Raw genomic sequence first — 20,509 nt, 5'->3', positions numbered from 1 at the left:
ATCCGCGCACACTGCTTCCCTTCAGCCTTTTAGGCTTCCGTAATTATTTCCGTTCACCCTCACATTGCAACACTACTTGCACAGGGTGTGTTGTGTGTGAGGAGAGCTGCTACTTTGTTACTTTTTTTTTTAATTGAGTCATTTATGTTGGTGCTACAGATAAATGTTGTGCATAGTGATATGCTGCTACGATGTTAAGATATTTTGTGCTAATTTAATCGACGGTGGAGGTTTTGTAGACGATTTTCAGTGTCGCCGTTAGGGCGCAAATCCTACTTTTTGTTATATGACTAACGCTGAGAAAGTATTTATTTCGCACTGTAAATGCGGATAATTTGTATGTTTAGGAAGTAGGTGTGCAGATGACAAATAAGAAGACAAACCGTGTCCCATTTTGTCTTCTACAGAGCAAATACATTCGGGAAAACAATCAATGGAGCATCTTTAGTACAGTGTTTCTCAACCACTGTGCCACGGGCACACTAGTGTTCCGTGAGATACTGTCTGGTGTGCTGTGGGAAATGGTCCAATTCCACCTAATTGCTAACAACAAATTAATTATTATCCGCAAATCGTGTGTTGTTTTCGAGTAAATCAAGAAAATCCCGCAAAATCGCACTTACACGCAACTTTGTCCAAACACTGCAACTTTCCCGCAACAAATACATTTTCAAAATGCACGTTTCACTTCAGTTTTGGGTTATTTAGCCTGAAATAGCTCGGCGAGCGGTAGAAGAAAGCCCCAAAGATTATTTGCGCTTTTCCAAGTTATGTGAACTTGTTCAATGATGTACAATAGATATAATATAAACGTTTGAAAAAAAATTAACGCTATAGCCATTTTAGTTTAGATCGGGTTTTTTCCCGTTTTTTTTTCTATTTACATTTTCTATGGGTGGTGTGCCTCGAGATTTTTTCGATGAAAAAAAAAGTGTGTCGTGGCTCAAAAAAGGATGAGAAACACTGCTTTATTGAATCCTACGCACACGCTTGCAAAATCAATAATTAGTCTCTGGCGCCACTTGGTGGTTAAAAGGTATCAACGCACATTCCCATGTCTCTGTGCGTGCTGTCGAGTCGCGCCGGGAGTGACGCCATAGCCGACAAATTCGGCCGTCGGAGGACCCAGCTGTGAATGACACAGGATGGTGTATTTTGCTGATTACGACAATATAACCGGGATTTATGTTTTTCTTTGATGGTGATAATGATTTCCGTAAGTTACATCCTGTTGTGTGGACAATTCCTCTTGTTAGTTACAGTCATTTTTTTACAATGTTTGGAAGGGATCCACTCCCAAAACTCGTCCACCACAGATGCAACTACGGCTTCCCCTGGTCCTGGTCCTGGTTCGACAGTAGTTCCTTTTTCCGAAGAGACCCCAGAAACTGTCAAATATGAACTACCAGAGGAGAATACGAATTATACAGACGCATTTGAGTACACGGCTCTGTCACCGGTCGTACTCTGCAGTTATTTGTAAGTCGCCTTGTTGTTCATGAAACGATGCTAACACTAGCGCTGAAACGCTAGCTAAAAAACGCAGTCGAGTTTATTACTTTGCTCTTATAATTACGTATGGTTGGCACTTTTAGCCTATATAGATCTTTGCTTTGCTTTGTTTGACGCAGAACAGTACTCATATATATATTTTGGTTCATTGTATTTAAGATTGGTAGTGGATATTTTTGCAGTTACTAGCAACTATCCTGCTAGCGTTTCTTTTTTTTTGTTGCCGTGAACGGCTAGGATTGGTCAATCGCCGGATCGACTTTGTGCCAAAGTTGTTACCCCGAAAAAATGTGTATCCCCTGCTGCGGGTACGCATGTTTTCAATAAACGCGTGAAGAAGACACGTGTGTTTTTGAGGTTTAGAAACAAGGTTTTGTAACAAGAAAAATCATGTTTATCGCAGATAAACAAAAGAAAAGCAAGAACACGCTCGCATTCTGCGATGGACTCTAGGTGTGTTCCTTGACCACGCAGGCAGTAGGAAATCTCAGTATGCATAGAACAAGCTCAAACGACTGATATGTTAATGAATTTTCGGTTTTCTTCCACGTTTGAAGTTTAAGGTTATGGTTAGGGTAAGGAACATTTTCGAAAAATAGCCACTTTTATGTGGTAAAATTCATAAGATCCCGCGGCAGTGGTTAAAAAAAATTTTCGGGGCCAACTACTTTGGCACAACACCTGGACTGAGTCAGGCACTGGGCGTGGACCCTATGGTGGGACCTGCCTCGCTTCATCTCCTGTCTTTTCACAAAGTTTTCATTTAGTTTTGCCACTCAAGATAGGCTGTTATTGGGATCACCAGCAGAAACGTAAAGGCTGTTGTCCAGAAATTGTAGTAAAAAAATGTACAGAGCGGGATTCGATCCCATGGACCAGCCCTTTTTCGGCCGACAGCTTTAACTACTATGCGATGCTGTTCCACATTCACTGCCGCATAATTTTTTTGTACTTGTAGTTCTCGCCCGATTCACGAAAAAGTAGTGCGAGTAGGTGGCGAGTTGCCAGTCACGGCAAAATATCCACTTTGTTTAAGATGACTGTAGTTCTACAGTGAAACATACACAATATGTTTCAGAAAGTGTCAATAATAAAGGTTTTCCAAGATAATGTTTTAGATAAAATATTGTCTCATTCCTTTCTTCACAATATCATTCCACTCATGTTTTTACTCTATGAAGGCCTGAGGAGTTCATCTACTGTCAGGACCCTGTAGATCATGCTGGAAATCATAGCGCCTTTCTGGAGATGGGCCATGGGTGTGTAGGGGTAAGTGTAATTTACTTTATCATCTGCAGTTGTGGTCTCAAGTGTACAAACTCCCAGTATGTAGTAATCATTGTTTCTTACTATTCTTATATGTTGTCAATGAAAAATGAAAAAAACAGGAATGGATTATGCATACAGCACTTCCACGTTTGTTTTAAAGTGGAGCGATAACTTCCAGTTGGCTGGTAAACACATTGTGACTACTAGAGCTGGCATAAACATTCTTGATCATTGATTATTCACCGATTTGTTTTTGCGATTAGTCGAGAAATCGGATCATGTGAAACTTGATGCATATCGCACCAGAAAGCAGCTGCTCTTATAAAACCATCATTTCGTGCAAATTAAAAAGAAAGGCAATTACGGTTATAATGCATTAAACTTTTAATACATTTTGTACCAACATTGCTGAGTTGATAATAAATTCATTCATTTTTTTGAACCGCTTATCCTCACTCACTAGGGTTTTGCGGGCATGCTGGAGCCCATACCAATTGTCTTCAGGCAGTAGGTAGTGCACACCCAGAACCGGTCGGTTACCAGCCAATCACAGGACACACATAGATAACCATTCACACTCACAATCACAGCTATGGACAGTTTCGAGTGTTCAATTACTGTAATAGAATGTGAGAGGAAACCGGATTCCTTGGAGAAAACCCACAGAGGCACAGGGAGAACATGCAGACTCCACACAGGAAAGCAGGTGGATTCAAAACCTCAACCTCTGCTCTGACATAGATGTGCTACTAGTTGTATTCTGCCCATCTTGCTGCTAGGAGTGCACAATCACAGTTTTCAGTCTGATCACCGATCCCTGATCTTTAAAAAGCTTCACCTGCCAATCCGAATTTTTGCAAATCTAATTTTTTTCATAATCCACAGTTACATCTTTGATGTTCCAATCTTGTTCTATTATAAAACATTGAACAATACCTGTGAATGAATACTCATTGTTTTTTTTTATTTTGTTTTTTTTACTTCACATGAATAAGTTCACAAATAAACATGAAACGCCTATGTGTCGCCTTGCAAAGGGGGAGTACAGTGACTTTTTCAGCCCTCTGTGGAGGTAGATGAGATCGGTGGACAAAATATGGTTTACTTGAAGGGATTGGCTGATCAAGGAAATTGGTGCCGATCCTGGCTGATTGATTTGTGCACATCTAGTTGCCACCCATTTTTATATGTGATGGTGCAAATTAAATTGAAGACAATACTCCGGCCATAACATGTTTAGCTGTAAACGTTTCATGCATTTGAAAATTGAACCAAAACTATGCACTCTGAATACTAATCATCAAACTATACATACAAAAAGAAGTGCCTGTAAACATATTTCACTCTTGTCAGGCAACAAACATTTGTTTATACTACCTTTTTAACATAAAAAAAAGAAGTAAAATTGGAGAAAGCAGCCACTGCACAACTTTAACATCGTATTTGATTGTTTTATATTAACAACACTGATTCACTGTTTTCATTGATAGTGGGGAGGACAGACTAAGAAAGAAGTGAACCACACACCAGTTGTCTGCACTGCACTTGATGATATTGAATGTGCCGGGCCAAGAGAGTTCCTGAGGGGGAATGTACCCTGCATCAAGTAAGTTGGTGGATAAACAAGTATATATATTGTACCTTTATAGGTTACACTTTATGTAGAATATGTCAGTGGCTAAAAAGTAGACTTTCTTTGACTTGGCCGGCTATATCGGATTGGTCTATGTTTATCATTTTATGCAGATTTTGTGATTAGTTGTAATGTCATAATTCACCGTTATTGATCACATCTGCGATCAGTCTTGTTCATTCCGGGGATGTTCCGAGCTTCTGTTGTGTGTTTTAAAATTTGAACGATAATTTGCTTTTAACCCTGTTGTGTGTCTTGTGGAGGGCTGGGCACAATTCTGAATTGAATTGAGAATGACCCCTAAGTTCCAATTCAATTATTGAATTTGAATAGAGTTGGCAAACAGAAAGTAGAATTGCAATTCAAATTGCAGGAACCAGAATTGAAATTCAATTTAATTCAGACAAATTCACGGTGCAAAATTAAAGTGCATTTTTCGTTGTTAAATGCACTTTAATTTTACAATATAAGCCTATTTGTGACATGAATATATCAATATTATTTTGAGGACTTTATGTAGAGTAACACAATACTTAACAACAAAATATATATATATATTAGTGTAGTCATTTTTTGTATTTATTTTTATCAACTGACAATGTGTAATATTTAGTGCCATCTAGTGGTGAACTAATAATTCATAAAATTTAATAACCCTACTATTGATTTCAATAATATGCACAAAAATATGTTCTATCACATCAATGTACATATTTTTATATAATCGTAGGTCTAGTAATCACTAATTATATTACATGGCTGGGGTCTCACTTTACAAGAGGCAGACATGTTTCGCTGCCATCTTCCTGCTACGGATGCCCAAAGGCCAAGCTTGCAAGCGTAGTTAGGCCTGGTGGAGCTTTCTTCTAGCGTCAGAGCCAAAGGGTTGACCACCGCTTACCTCCACAGCTGGGGCCTGCAGGTGGTCATCGCTGAGTCCCGTGATTCGAGTTCCCGTCACTTGTCACCTTCTGCTTTGCTCTCGCATGCTTTTTACTGGCTTCTTTTTTTACTAGCTTCTCCCGCTAGCTGCTTTTGTTAGCCACTCCAGCCTATGGCTTCGACTAACTCCCGCTAGCCGCTCTGGTTAGCTGCTCCTCTGTGTTTCCGCATTGCTCGCCGGGCTTCACAGCAGCTGCCATATCGCCGTCGCTCAGTGAGACGCTCGTTTGGTCACGCAAAATAAGTATTGGTAGTAGGCTTGCGAAATTTGGTCTCTCCGAGCCACCGTAGTGTGCATGCTTCTAAATCCATGCACTTTGGCTACATTTTATGATTTAGTGACACCTAGTGGTCACTTATTACACATTGTACCTTTAACATGAAAAGCCTACTCAGATCAAACGGATTATTAAAGGTTGCCTGCATCCCACTGAGCTAGGAGCATTGCAGAACGTTGCGAATGTTGGATTCACAAAATATGAGGTTGTCGTCCCTGTCGTTTGTCAATGCAACATAACTGCAACGTGTTTGCGATGTTTGAGATTACATTTTTTTAAAGTCAAATTAACCCACCCAACAGATTCAAATACATTTTTTTGTTTTGTTTCCCTTGTATGAAAATGTGATTATTGGACATTTTTGTCCAGTCATGTCATTGCTGTGAATGGTTTTGCATGCAAGCAACATGGCCCTGTTCATTTTGGACTTGTTTCCTGGTCTAATTGTTCTATAAAAATGAGTAATGGCATTGTCAAGTATTGCCATAATTATATCACTCGGTCTGTTTTCATGTTCCTTCTTTGAAAAAAAAATACATTTAATTGCATAAGTGCACAGCCGTTGGCATATTAATTAAAACCGTGACTGACAACCTTTATGAGTACATGTGTATGTGTTTACAGTCTGAAAATAAAATGAAGCTCAAAGTATATATATATAGTTTTTTAGCCCACGTCGTACGTTGGCTCAGTTGCCATAGACACAAAAAAATTACATCTTTCCAAAAAAACACGACTGATTGTCACCAAAATTTATGAGTACATACTCACCTGTTTTCTGGATTTGGTCAGCAAACTGAGCCATGATTGTTCATTACCTATTTCCCCCAGCACGTGTGATATCATCTTCAGTCGACAAGTGGCAAAATAATTTTGAAAGGTATTAATTGTTCATGAAAAATAATGAAGGTATCACGTTAATTATAGACAAAATATTATCTCCTTACTGCTGAAAATGTCTCAATGAGTCATGTATCCCTTTCAGTGATGTTTATTCATAGCCATTATACTAATTAAGAATTACATGCGCATTCTGGTGCAACTTAACTTATGCCTTACAAGCACTCGGTACAGGCAGGGTAGCAATGGCGAGGACGCGCTGTTCGACAGCAGACATGGCCCCTCCTCATGTCTTCATGTTCGAGCCTATGTTGGCTGAAAAACACCCGGCGTTAGTGTACTAAGGTTAAATATTTTTTTTTTGTTAAGGAATATTCAGGATAAGTACTGGTACCAGGTATCTGAATCGGGCCAATACCAGCCTTATTTCATGTTAGCGAGTACTTAAGAAGGCTGCCGATACTTAATGGCATGCTCCTGTGGCCGTATTTTGAACAAAGATTAAAATTCATGGAGTTGTCAATTTTATTTTGGTAATTTGTTAAAAAATAATTCTTAAATTCATAAACGGTCTTTGAAGTTATCTGTCATTGGTTTAATTCAAATTGTATGTATCAAAAGTACCCGTGATGTCAGTTACTAGACTCTATCAGTGAATACTCGAGTTGAGTACTTGACCTGGTATCGGTTTTGAAAAACAGAACATCTCTATTGAGGAGAATTGCACTTGTATTCATCTATGATGCTATGAAGTGTTAAATATTGTAGGCTTTAATCTATGCAAGACAACACATAACATGATGTGGATTTAATTAATGTCTTACTTTACTATTTGTCATTTCTATGCACTCTGTATTTTGAAACTCCAAGACAAATCATTGGGTTAGTGCTCTGCTATCAGGATTTTCCTCTAGAGGGCAATATTTACAAACGTATCAAGTACTGTCCTACACCCAGTCTTCACTTGATTGCCATTCATAAGCTCTTGTGTTCTGTGTTCAACAGCAGCATTTTATCATATTGATACCAAGCAATTACACAACAGAAGCCATAATTGGATCTTGTTTTATAAATGACAAATTTGTAAATGCTTAAACGATATAGGGAAAAGATACACAGATATAACGTCAAATGTTTTATAAATTTATGGTCCATATTTCCTTGATGTTAATAATTGATCAGGGAATTATAAAACACATAGTTTATATCTACTCATGAATGTATATTTACTACATGAAACAAATAATTTTAGTCAATACTCTAGCATACCATATCTTTTGTAATAAGGTTTGAGATAATGTTTTTACTAGTGCTGGGTTTAAAAAAAAAAATCGAATAATCAATATCAAATTGATTTTCCCTTTCAAGCCCGATATTTATTCACAAAACCATCCGCTGTTCCCGGTTGTTCCCCGATCCTCCCCGCTGCTCTACAACACGCTAGATGTGATCGGGCTGATCGTATCGGGGTCGCCTAACAAACACATCACGTTACAGGATTGGCTAGAAATTTTCCAGTTGACGACAAACATTGGAAAGAAAATATTGAAGATGCAATTTAAATAACAAAATGTACGGGCTTAAATTGTAAAAACGTAAATAAACCTAAGAATATAAAAGCAAGATATATTGAATAAATAATAAAATAGATTGAATAAATGATAAATACACAAATGAATTGCCTGAGATGTGACAAATATTATCAGTTTAGATTGCTGATGTGGTCCTATTATCATTAAGACTATTTTTGAGATTTATTGTGATTTGTGAACTGCTAAAAAAAGAAACCAACCCGAAGTGAGCATTTCGTTTGCGCTGCTGTACTGGCGTCATCAACAAGCTCGCTTCAACCTATTTATTTTTATTTCTTAAATCTTCAACTATCCTGCTTTTATATTCTTAGGTTTATTTATGTTTTGACAATTGCAGTCCATACATTTTGTTATTTAAATAACATCTTAAATATTTTGTTTCCAATGTTTTGACATCAACCAGATTTTTTTTTTCCCAATTAACTTTATTGAAAAATTGTAAACGGATAATCTCCAGCCAATCCTGTAGTGTGACGCCATCGGTAGGCGACCCCGATACAATCTGGCAGCGCGATCACATCTGGTACCGACAACGCATGACACTCGCACTCTCCCAGTCCCAATCTACACATTGCTTCTCTTCTTCTACAACAAGATTCGTGCATGATACTGGCTGATCTTATACTTGCTGTCACCTGCTGGCCATTTCTTTTAAATAACATTGCAGTCAAGCCTATTCCTTCAGTCAGAAGCTGCACCAGACCCTCCTGTTCACTTGTGCATAAAAAAAGCTTATGACGTATTGATACGTCATATGTAATGAGTGTTAAAAGCAATTCCGAATCTTTTAATTTATCTTTACAATTATTGAATTAGATTATGAAAATATTTTCATCTCATCCTTGCTGATGTCAATATTTGTGTAACACTTAACTGATTATAACACGTGTTACTTTCTTTCATAAACTTTGACATTTGACCAGTTACTGCCTCTGCAAAATTTACTTTAGAACTTAATCTTTTATCATGTCCTTGACATTCAAGAATAATTGATGTTCCATAATTAATCAATATTGGATTGAACTGAAGTAAATCGATTTGGGGGGGAAAGCAAAATTGAATCGAATGTAACTCATTCACTCGCAGCTATTTTCACTGAAGCAACCTCCTTCGCTCCCGTCTGTTTTACTGGATTTTGACTGATTTTGCAAGGCCCACACAATATTGTGTTCTATTGTTAAAAAAACATGGAACCTACCAAAAGAAAGATTAGAGTCTCTTCTTTCATCAGGATTATTTTATATTTGTATCTGTTTCAGTTTTGCAGCAGTTAACATTAGAATATAGCTAAGTTTATCATTATTCACAAATCTGTCTAAAACTGGGGGTAAATGAGCTTTTTGCAACATGGCCCTGGTTGATTTCTTATACTCTGCTGCCACTTGCTGGCCGTTTTTGTAATAACTACCATTGCTTCAACCATTCTCTGCAGTTCAGAGGCTGCATCAAAGCCTTCTGGATGCTCTAGCATAAAAAAGGTCTTTGGGAGCAATGTAATATTTAAAATAAAACATTAATAAATAAAATTTTAAAAAATCCAATAAAAAATGTACGTTTATGGGAGCAAATGAGTTAACGCTTGTGAATTAAAATCAAATCAATTGAGGAAATTAGAATCGATACCCAGCCCTAGTCCTGACCACATTTACGAATTAGCAGTGTTATCAACTCACCAGCATAACATCTGGAGAGTCACATTTAACTTGTTGGTGTTTCAAATTGATTTCCCCGCCCAACCCCCACACAGATATACCGGACATTATTTCATCACCACTCTGCTGTACTCCTTCTTCCTCGGATGTTTCGGGGTGGACCGTTTCTGCCTGGGCCACACAGGGACAGCGGTGGGGAAGCTGCTCACACTTGGAGGCCTCGGAATCTGGTGGTTTGTGGACCTGATCCTGCTTATAACTGGTGGCTTGATGCCGAGTGATTATAGCAACTGGTGCACTTACTACTGACCAAAAGAACAATGCCATAAATTTTCTCTCAACTGAAATGTGATTTCTGGCTGCTTTTGAACGACCCAGCTGAGATCCTGCATGCAAGGGAAACAAAAACATACTATTGTATTACTTTTGGTCATGAGCATACACCCAGTTGATCATGTGTATACAGTACGCCGGTCAAAAATCAAAGAACAAACATGAAATCTTTTTTACTTTCAAAATAATTTAAAATCAAGTATTGTATATATTTATTGTATATATTTCAATCAAGTTATCGTTCATCATTTATGTGACACTGACCCACTTGAATATGCATTAAAATATTGAAGTGTGGATTTCAGCACAACATAAGTCTCTTAACAATTTGATGCAATATTTTTCGATGATAGCCTTCAACTGTGCTGGTTGCAGCAAGTAAATTGATTGTCATTGCTGCAAGATGCATGTCAGTGGGTTTTTAAACTGCTAGTAAATATTTGACCTTCAGAATTTACATCTAATGAAATCACAAATAATATTGCTCACAGAGATGAAATTCCCATCTGAGGCAACATCCTTCAAGTAACATCATTTACAACTTCAAATTACTTATTTTACAAACCGACAGTTGCTAGCTGCTCCCCTTCCGGACAAATTGCTTTGCCGCACTATTTTCCTAACTTTTTCATATATTTAATTTAACGTGACTCCCTGTGGCAAGTACAACTGCACTGGACGATGGGGAAAGTGCGTTTTTATCTGGTTATTCATTACTCTATTTTAAAATAGAAGTGTAAATGTGATCATCTTTGAGTTTAGGTAAAGAAAAAGATAAATAATAATAAATATAAAATAAATAAATAAAAAACATCAAGTACCACTGTCTTTTTTTTTTATCCATGCATTTTTTTTCATGGGACATATCAATTAAATATTGCAAATGGATTAGTAGATTATTGTGAACTATCCAGAGACCCTTTTCACCGTATGTGTGTGTGTGTGTAAAAGTTGACTGTGTGAGTAAATTTTCCATCTATTCTCACGTGCCAGTACTGTTTTTTTTGTCTTTATTATTATTTTATTAAATTATAATAAGAAATCATTTGAAACTTAACGTATGAATCATGTATATATTTGGGATCGGTACCACTTCTGACAGGGCCTTTAAAAATGAAATGTTGGACCCTACGTAACTCACAATAACCAAGAGCGATAATCAGTGCCGACTTTCTTCCCTATGGGGTAGATGCCACGGACTTCCGACTTCTGGGTTTTACACATCAGCGCGGTTTCCGGCCACTGCCGGCCACGTTCCAACACTCGCACCCCTGCGCCCCCGAACTGCGCGCTCCCACTCATCGGCTTAAGGGCCGTCTCTGCTATCTGAAATGCTTCGGACACTGAGACAGACACTACACACTCGCACCCGTCGACGGGAACGCGCAAGTACTGGGACGCGGCCCACACGTCGCAAACCGGAAACGGAAACAACGTTGATGGGTGAACAGTCAGAAGTCCCACCTCCTCCATGGCATATAGTCCATAAAACTCGTGGGACAAATACTGAGCTGGTCACCAGTAGGGATGTAACGATACCCAAACATCAAGATAAGATATCACTATATAAAGGTCACAATAAGATAATTATCACGATATTGTGGGGAGGTTGGTGATATAAAAGGGGGTTACAATATTGTAAAAAACTGAGCTCATACTAAAAAAATATATATATATTTTGAACATAACAGCAATGCATATAAACAACCTATAATCTCTAATAACCATTAATATTAAGGCAGTTATGCACACGCACACATATTGACTCAGTTCACAAGCATATTACGTTCCCTTTCATCTGACAATTAGCATGGATTTCAAACATAAAAGGGCCAAAACATGCCCTGTGAAAATTTAATTGCATTAAAAAACTAGCCACCAGACGGTGCTAGAACTGTTTTTTGTTAAATGTCGCTTCTGTTATGTTTTGGGTTGATGATTATGACAATGATGATGTTTAAAATGATAATGATGATGACAACGATAATGTTTGTGTGAATGTTAAGATGATGTGTGCCCTCCTATGTTCGTTTCTTTTCTTTTTTGGAGTGTTTATTGCTTTCTGTTTAAATGTTGCTTCTGTTATGTTTTTGGGTTGATGACTATGACAATGATGATGTTTAAAATAATGATGATGGCAACAATAATGACAATGTTTGTGTGAATGTTAAGTTGTCTGGTTGGGGGGGTTAAAACTTTTTTTTCTGTCTTTGAATATATGGTTTTTTTGTGAACTTGTGGGATCCATGGAATGAAAAAAAACATTTGTTTATTTATAGCTTTATATTTGAAGTCTGAAAATTAGCAACAGGTCAGATTTGGGGCGATGGGGGTAATTGTTTTGCAAGGCACTCTCCATTCTTTCTGAATGTATGTTGTAAATATATATACAGGGCTTAAAGTAAAAGAAAAAAAAATCCTGAGCCTGAACTTTATTCCGGGGAGCAGGGGTACAATGCCCGACGTGCGTAATTGTGCAAGGCACTGTACATTGTTTGTTGTAAATATTAAAACAAAAACCCAGCTTTTTTATGTTGGATATTTATCTGCTCTCTAAACTTTCAAATTACGATTATGTATTTTTTTTTTGAAAATATCTCAATTGTGAATATATACCCATATTGTCATGTGTTCATTCTTGATTAGAACATGATCTGATACATTGTGTACAAAATTCTGAGGCGGCCACCTCCACCTAATCTGCTCCCCACATCCAGCCTGAGCCATTACTCAACACAGCGCTCCAGCTGTGTTGAAATTGAGCTCAGCACCAACTTATTTTAACTGCAGTTGCAGTGTTGCACCATTATGGAGGCGCTATAACAGCAACAGTGCACTGGAAAGACCTGAAGCAACAACCGAAGAAGAAATGGCTTTCTTTTTTTCTTTCCTAGTTGTGAGGCAGAGGTGGCATGCTCCAGCCATCGCCAAAGTCATAAAAACACTGTATATAAAATAAACAATAGTATTTTACAACAACGCTGAACTATATTTACAATTTAATATGTGATAGTGGATGAATTTGTAATGATTGTAGTAAATGGCAACTTTGCATTCATATCATTTCTAATTTCTAGTCAGTAAAATGTCTGCAGGAGGGCGGCCCATAATGGTATCGGTCACCGCCGTGAGTACCGATACCTTAAAATAAGACTGGTATTGGTAGTCACCCATCACAATCAGGGTGATACCACCTGTTCTCGCGGGTGTTCCCTGAAAGTCCCGTTTTCTCACGTCAAAGCTAATGGCTTAGAAACCTCAAATCAATTTGTGCATGTGGATGTTAAGCACAGTTATATATATTTTTTTTAACTCAAGTCACTATAGTAGCCTTGCCAATGTCCAACTGCATCATATTTTACAATATTTAATTTGAATGAGAATACATTTCTCACTGTTCCACCACCACCTTGCTGCTTTCACTGCAGATCACAATGTCATCTGCGCACATGATTGTCCATGGGGATTGCAGTCTCACATCCATCAGCCTTTCCATCACTATTGCAAAATGGAAGGTGCTTATATAGAGCTGATACGTGATGCAGCCCCACCTCCATTACACCTCACCATTGTTCTCCTTCTCTCACACATATCCTGCACTATTCCAACTTCCAACTACAGTAATGGAAACGCTCCAAATATTGAATTACTGATTGATTAAATTACTTTTATTGTATTTATTTAATACTGAATGCAAACGCATTCTCCTTCAATGTAGTCCGTTAGAAGAGCTGCGCGCACGTCACTGGGGACGATAAGTATAATTTTCAGATCCAGACAACTTCACATTTGAAGTATTCACGTCTCAGGCAGTGGTGTAGTCCAGGGTATATGCTGGTATACGGTGTATACCCACTTCTTTTCAGTCAGCATTCAGTATACCCACTTCTAAATCCTTCTTGATGCACACCATTCAGCCATAGCCTAGCCTCTAATTGGCTGGTACCTGCCTAAACTGATTAGATTGGCTAACTTTTGGCAAGAGGACTGATGAGCCAATCGGAGGCAGAATTGTCGAGGAAAACAATCCTTCAAATGCTCCCCCGGGCCACAATGGTGACCCAGAAATTTAGCTACGGTGAACTGATTTGCGCTCTTGTACATGGGATACTTGATCGCGACGTGGGTTCAAGTCCCTAACCCTAAATGCTCTAGTTAAGTTTTATAGTAGCTATAGGCTGGTACTTGATTTTTAAGTACCAGTAAATTAAAACACAACAATGGGGACAAATAGTTTAAGATTCAGCACAAAACAATACTGAAGTCTAACCAGACTGTTTCACTTTTTTTGTTCATTGCTTACTAAATATTGTAATTTGTTTTGTAACATACTTTAGGTTTGCCTCATGATAAATACATTTTACATTATTTCAGACTGCTTGTGTTACCAAACAAACAAAGTCATAATAATTTTTTTATTGTGAGCAAGTACAAATGACAGATTTTTTATTCTTACATGTCACCATTTCTAAAAGAGTACGTTTTTCTGGACTACTTTTAAAAAAAAATGTGAAAATTGAGAGTATATCCACTTCTCCAGGAACCACTACACCACTGGTTTGAGGAAAGATCCACAATCCGGGATTTGCAGGCATCCTCACAATTCAATGCGTCACACCTCTTGGTGGCTGCGCGAGTTTTCAATGGTTACGCGGATGGGTGTGTCAGAAGCCGAGACGAAAGATTCGTCGCGCAATCTTAATGCGTAAGAAATTGACTTCAGTGCGAATGGGAAAATATGCCCCTTAATCAGTAACTGTAACAATTATTCAATTAGTCCAGCAGTGGATACATTTTGCGTGTTAAATACGATTAATAAGCCTAGACAACATTTTTGCAAATTAGATTTGATTGTTTAATCTGCTGTAGGCTAGAGTCCTTTTCAGATTTATGAAGCAGTCAGAGGTGAAATGTCAAGTATATTGACAGTTCTGAAAAATTACTGAATAGGAGAGATCTTAAAGGGGGGAATTTGCAATTTAAAAATGGCATATATGTTAAAACTGTCCATATGACCTGACAGTACAATATTATTAAACATTTTGAAAAAAAACATCTCTCTGGAGCTCCATCTTCTGGCTATAATTGTATTTGAGTTATTACTTTAAAACGCGTTGTGCGACAGAACACATGACAGACCTATGACAGACTTGTAACAGAAAGCGTGACCGAATTGAGCGTAAATCATGTTCTCACACACACACACACGCCCCCCCCCCACACGCACACACACACACACACACACAAGTTTGTGGTACTATCTTTGTGGGGTCATTCCATTGATAACCAGATGCAGTTTTGTTTTATGGGGGGAAGAATGGGTCTAGGGACTCAAAAAACATCAACACCTGTTTTCTGTTGTTCAGTCGTTTACTACTTTTCAGAGTGGCCTTTTATTGTGGGCAGTCTAAGGCACACCTGTGCACTAATCATGGTGTCTAATCAGCATCTTGATATGGCACACCTGTGAAGTGGTATGGATTATCTCGGCAAAGGAGAAGTGCTCACTATCACAATTTTAGACTGGTTTGTGAACAATATTTGAGAGAAATGGTGATATTGTGTATGTGGAAGAAGTTTTAGATCTTTGAGTTCATCTCGTAAAAAATTTTGTTTATATTTTTGTTGAGTGTAGCCTACATTCATTGGGATTGTTACATGGGATTTATTTAGTGTAGCAAACTAAACTAAGCCTGACTTTGTCAATGCCTGTCACATCTCCCAGTGAATGAGGCATTATTTCAAGACAAATTTTGCCTTTTAGGCAGGCTTAAAGAAACAAAATATAAAATAATAGCTACCGTATACATTTTACAGCAGTTGACCACTCCCAGGCCGTTAAAAGATCATTTCTTTTTTAGCAGTCAATGACAGTTCTTGTTTGACTCACAATTGGTGAAGTAGTCCGACACAAAACAGCTGGGTTTGTAAGTTCGTGTGTGACAAATATTTTATTCAAAAGAAGTGTCTTGCAAGTCTTTCCAACAAAAATAAAATATCTGTAACGAATATTGCCCGTCACCCTCCATTTTTCCATTTTATTTGCCTTTTTAAACATTTCCCCCTGGGGAATGTGTGTGCGTGTCTTAACTCTGTGTTTTCAGTTAAAAAAGGACTCTTTGAGTTTCCCTCCAGCAGGGACTGGATTTTGTTTTATAACCCCCAGGAAACGCATACCATAGCGATAAGACTGCTTATCAGTCCCCAGACCATCTTTTATGGTCTGCTCTATCCACAATTATTAGCAATGTGTTTTTTTGGAAACAATGCCCTTTGGAAGTTATATGGTACAACAGTGCCCTCCAGCGGTCACTATCGGTTATCCACAAGAATCCTGCTGCTCCTAATTAATTTGAAGTCTACATAATTCAGGACATACACAGACTCTATGTATTGGACTGAAATCAAGTGACTCCTGTTGTTTATCTTTGTACACAACCTGTATGTCTATCTCAAATGAATGATGTGTGTAATTTCTGTAGCCACCTAAGTTTAGCTAATTAGTAAGTTTAGCTAATTAGTAAGCTTAGCGGATTCAATAATTTTATGATTGCGGTAATGTTTGAAATGTGTTCAGAATGATAAATGAAGCATCTGGCTTGTCAATTCTGATCAAAAATGATCAAATACTATCCCAAAAGCTTGGTCTCAGTCGACCAAGTCTGCTTCATGCGCATGGAAGAGGTGGACCAAACTGCCGGCCCCCTGGGACACAGTTTAAAAGCCGGCGCACGAAGGAACTTCTCTCTCTTCCCCCCTCCTTCACCCTATGAACTGCTCAAGGACTTTCTCTTCACCTCCTGCGCAATTCCCCGCCTGCTCTTCACCTCATGTCTGGCCCCATGAACTCTCCCCTCCGCTTTCCCCCGCCTGCTCTTCACCTCACGTCTGGCCCCATGAACTTTTCCTGATCATCACTAGAAACGTGGTCGCTGAGGGTGACTACGCGGCTTCTTCCTTTGAGCCCCGGACTTGAGCCACCACGCGCGCCCAAAGCACTGGACTCGCAACCACCCTGCGCATCCCCAAGGCGCGCCCACACCAACTAACTGCGGCCTCTTTTTGTTTTTTCTTAAGAGCTCAGTATTGTTCATTCGGTAATTTTACCGATTTGACATGTCATTATCATTGCTCTTTTTAAAAAAAAAAATTTTTAATTAATTTTGATTTTGTATGTGGGTGAGTATGTGCGTGTGTGTGTGTGTGTGTGTACTCATTAGTTCACCTAAAACCTATTAAAAATCCCATACCGTTCCCCTAAACCGAGTCATGTGGTTGTCAGGAGACCCGAGGAAGGATCAAAGGAAAGAAAGGAAAGTGAAATCCAGCACTGACCAGGCATTACCTACTACCCACCAGGTTACCAACCAGAGTATTTCACCAACCTCAGAAACATCTAAATTCCAACAAATTAGGGAGACCTCAAGAGAACAAAGGAGAGACTGAGGAAAGGAAGGAAGGAAGGATAGATGAAGCAGAGTGAGATCCACAGACATGTGACCGCAAGTCTGGGTCTCTTGGGGGGTGCTGCGTTGCGGTGCTCTCCCTGGTTTCCGGGGCACCCCGGAGGCCCACAGGCCCCGAACCGCGTCGCCGGGCCCGGACCGCGTCGGGGCGGCGCCGCCCCCGAAACCAGGGAGAGCACCGCAACGCAGCACCCCCCAAGAGACCCAGGGAACGGCCAAGACGCAGCCGCCACCCAGCAGCCAACTGAGGGGCAGAGCCGCCCACGCCCAGCCAGGGGGGACAGCACCTATAGAATTAACCCACTGGCATGCAGTGAATCCGAATATTAACCCTTGGTGCCCATTGGAGGTGAATCTTGAGGAGTTGGTGACTGTAAGCTGTCGTTTGATGTAGTCTGCTCGATCCTGCTGGCAGCAACTGGGTTCCTGACTATAAAAACACAACCATTAGTTACAAATTGCCAAATACAGAAACAGCAATGTAAGTTATTGCGATGTGGTGCCTCTCGCTAATAGGCAGAATTAAGTAACCAGATTTAGGTTAAAATATTCTATATACGTAGACCATGTTTCTATAAATTTTGATATTTGTTTTTTATTTGAGGCAGATATTTTTTCCATTAAAATGTGATTTATGAGGAGGTTAGACCATTGGTCGATATGAGTTTGTTTATTTTTCCAGTTAACAAGAATTGTTTTTTCTTGCGATAGTAAGGGCTACAAGTGTAGATTGAAATTGTTTACATGGTAAGTCAGTTGTTGTTAGGTCACTTAGCAAACACAAGCTTGGAGATAAAGGTATCCTACAGTCCAAGATAGCGGGAAGTTTTTCCAAGACTTTAGTCCAGAAATACATAACCGGAGTGCATAACCATAAAGCATGAAAATAAGTGTCTATAGTGTTTTGTAAACACTGGAGACAAATGTCGGAGTCTGAGAGTCCCATTTACTTCATCACATATTGAGTAATGTATGTTCTATGAATAATTTTATAATGGATCAGTTGTAAATTTGTGTGCTTTGTCATTTTAAATACGTTTTCACAAACTTGAATCCAAAAGTCAGATTCCGGAGCTATAGACAAATCTATAGTCTCCCATTTCGAGATGGGTAAAGACATTTTATCAGTATACGAAAGTAACTTTTTTTGTTGTTGTTGGAGAAAGCTTGGTAAGATCTTTAGCTAAAACAGGCGGTTGGGGCGTACCCAGAAGTGTTGGAATTTGTTTCTTTATCATACTTTTAACTTGCAGATAATGTAAAAAAAAAATCAGTTTTTTATGTTGTAGTTTTGGAGCAAGGATGTATATGATATAAACATATCTGAGAAAAGATGGTGGATATGTGTAATTCCTTTCTGCTACCACACACCTAAATAAAACGATTGGTTGTTAAGTTGAAAGTCGGGGTTATGCCATAGGGGAGAAAGCCCGCAGGGCTCCACTTGGGCTTTTGTAAATTCAAGTGCCTTCCACCAGGCAGTCATGGGCGGCGGAAATCATTGGGTTTTTAAAACAATTGTCTCGCTTAATGGATGTTGTAATAAAGAGTAAATCTAAAAGTCTGAGGTTATGACAATCCTTCTGTTCTAGTTCCAGCCAACAGTTAGTATCTCTGTTGGGTTGTGCCCATAGAATGATATATTGTAGCTGGTTAGCTATTGTTGAGGGTCTTCTGCCAAGATTTAGTTATAACTGTTTTGATTTAGTTATAACTGTTTTGATTTAGTTATAACTGTTTTAGTTTAGTCATAACTGTTTAGATTTAGTCATAGTTTAGTTTTAATTTCCTCAGTAGAGCTTGGTGAGTGTTTGAATGATGTCTCCAGGTGACGTCATGTCTGAAGGGCCTCCTCTATTTTCCACAACAATAGACCATTTGTCTGTGGTTGAAGTCAATGTGTTAGTAGGATTTATTTGTAAGTCTTATCTCATGCCGGCTGACGTCAGGTCTGAGACCTACTATATTTCTACATCAAAAGTCCATTTGGCAATGTGTATTGAATGATTTCTGTAAAAATCTTAACTCAGCGCTGGGGGGGGGGGGGTGGAACCGCCCTTCAAGATACTATAAGAAGGTTGTAAGTGTCAGCAATCTTGGCACTTGTGATGAGAAGCAGCCATTTGTCTGTCATTCATAAGTGACCGGAATATTCTGTAAAATATAACCTTCGAAGGAACTGTTCACCGATCTCCAGTCTGTATTCAGAAAATCAACATTCTCTCTACCCGAAAAACAACGAACACGCGGAAGAAAAATATGTTCTTCTAACAGATGGTGACCCCGACGTGATTTTGGGCTGAGGTTGGTCAGCAGACAGAGCATCTGGCGCCAAAGTAATTACAGGTAAGGGGACATTTATCCTCCGAGTTGATTTTCTGTCTGTTGAGTACTCTGAGACCTGTTTTCACGTCATCTAATTTGTGACTAAAATGTATATGAGATCTAAGTGAACGGATATTAGTAAAGTCTAAAATACAAGGTTGTTTCGTTCCTTTACGGAATCCTAGAAACAAGAAGTCTTTGTTTTTGGATTTTACTAAGACATTAAATATACAAGGTGGTTTCGGTCTATTTTAGAATCCTAGAAACTGTAGAATCCTAGAAACTGAAGTCCTTGTATGTGGGGTAACGTTGCAAAGAAATCAGCTATGAAAGAAGAGAAATAAGGGAATGAGAAGTTTGAGCGGTTTTGATAAGTTAAGGTTCGAGTGCTTTGGTTTGGTCCTAGTCAAGCACTCTTGAAATAAGAGGAATAGTTTGACCTCTTCTGAGAAATTAAGGCTCGGACATTTTTTGGGGGGAATAAGCAATGTTTTTGAATAAATAAAAAAGCCTATGTGTAACTGTGATACCACAATAAGACATCACTGAATTAATAAAATAAAATATAATAATAAATAAGGAAGTAAGTAAATAAGTAAATAATATAGAAATGGAGGGAGAATTTGACCGCGAAACTGAATGGTTTGACCTACGTGTTCTTCCAAAC

The 20,509-nt window shown here is 38.7% G+C and overlaps 1 protein-coding gene across 2 annotated transcripts; it reads left to right on the top strand.

Annotated features, from left to right (window-relative positions):
* The first annotated feature begins 1,079 nt into the window (after nt 1-1,079).
* On the top strand, nt 1,080-17,313 carry tm2d2 (TM2 domain containing 2). 2 transcript variants are annotated; one of them, XM_086076623.1, is made up of 5 exons: nt 1,080-1,216; nt 1,317-1,479; nt 2,694-2,781; nt 4,272-4,387; nt 9,814-17,313. In XM_086076623.1, the coding sequence occupies exons 1-5, from the start codon at nt 1,186-1,188 to the stop codon at nt 10,025-10,027; spliced, it is 612 nt and encodes a 203-aa protein (XP_085932749.1). In that variant the 5' UTR covers nt 1,080-1,185; the 3' UTR covers nt 10,028-17,313. The 2 variants fall into 2 exon arrangements, with proteins under 2 accessions (XP_085932749.1, XP_085932748.1); XM_086076622.1 differs by having other exon boundaries at nt 1,087-1,479.
* The last annotated feature ends 3,196 nt before the right edge of the window (nt 17,314-20,509 follow it).

Source organism: Leptonotus elevatus, chromosome 5 (genome assembly GCF_054856555.1).
Source record: "Leptonotus elevatus isolate MCC_2025b chromosome 5, RoL_Lele_1.0, whole genome shotgun sequence".
NCBI classification, from domain to species: domain Eukaryota; kingdom Metazoa; phylum Chordata; class Actinopteri; order Syngnathiformes; family Syngnathidae; genus Leptonotus; species Leptonotus elevatus.
Note: the sequence above shows the minus strand (reverse complement) of the source record. Positions and strands in the feature narration are given on the sequence as shown.

Bases quoted from the DNA above. Each gene is read 5' to 3' on its own strand.
- tm2d2 (XM_086076622.1), top strand. From the start codon at position 1,199: ATGGTGATAATGATTTCCGTAAGTTACATCCTGTTGTGTGGACAATTC. The intron at 2,782-4,271 runs GTAAGTGTAATT...TTTCATTGATAG, and splicing joins TGGGCCATGGGTGTGTAGGG to TGGGGAGGACAGACTAAGAA. The intron at 4,388-9,813 runs GTAAGTTGGTGG...ACCCCCACACAG, and splicing joins GGGAATGTACCCTGCATCAA to ATATACCGGACATTATTTCA.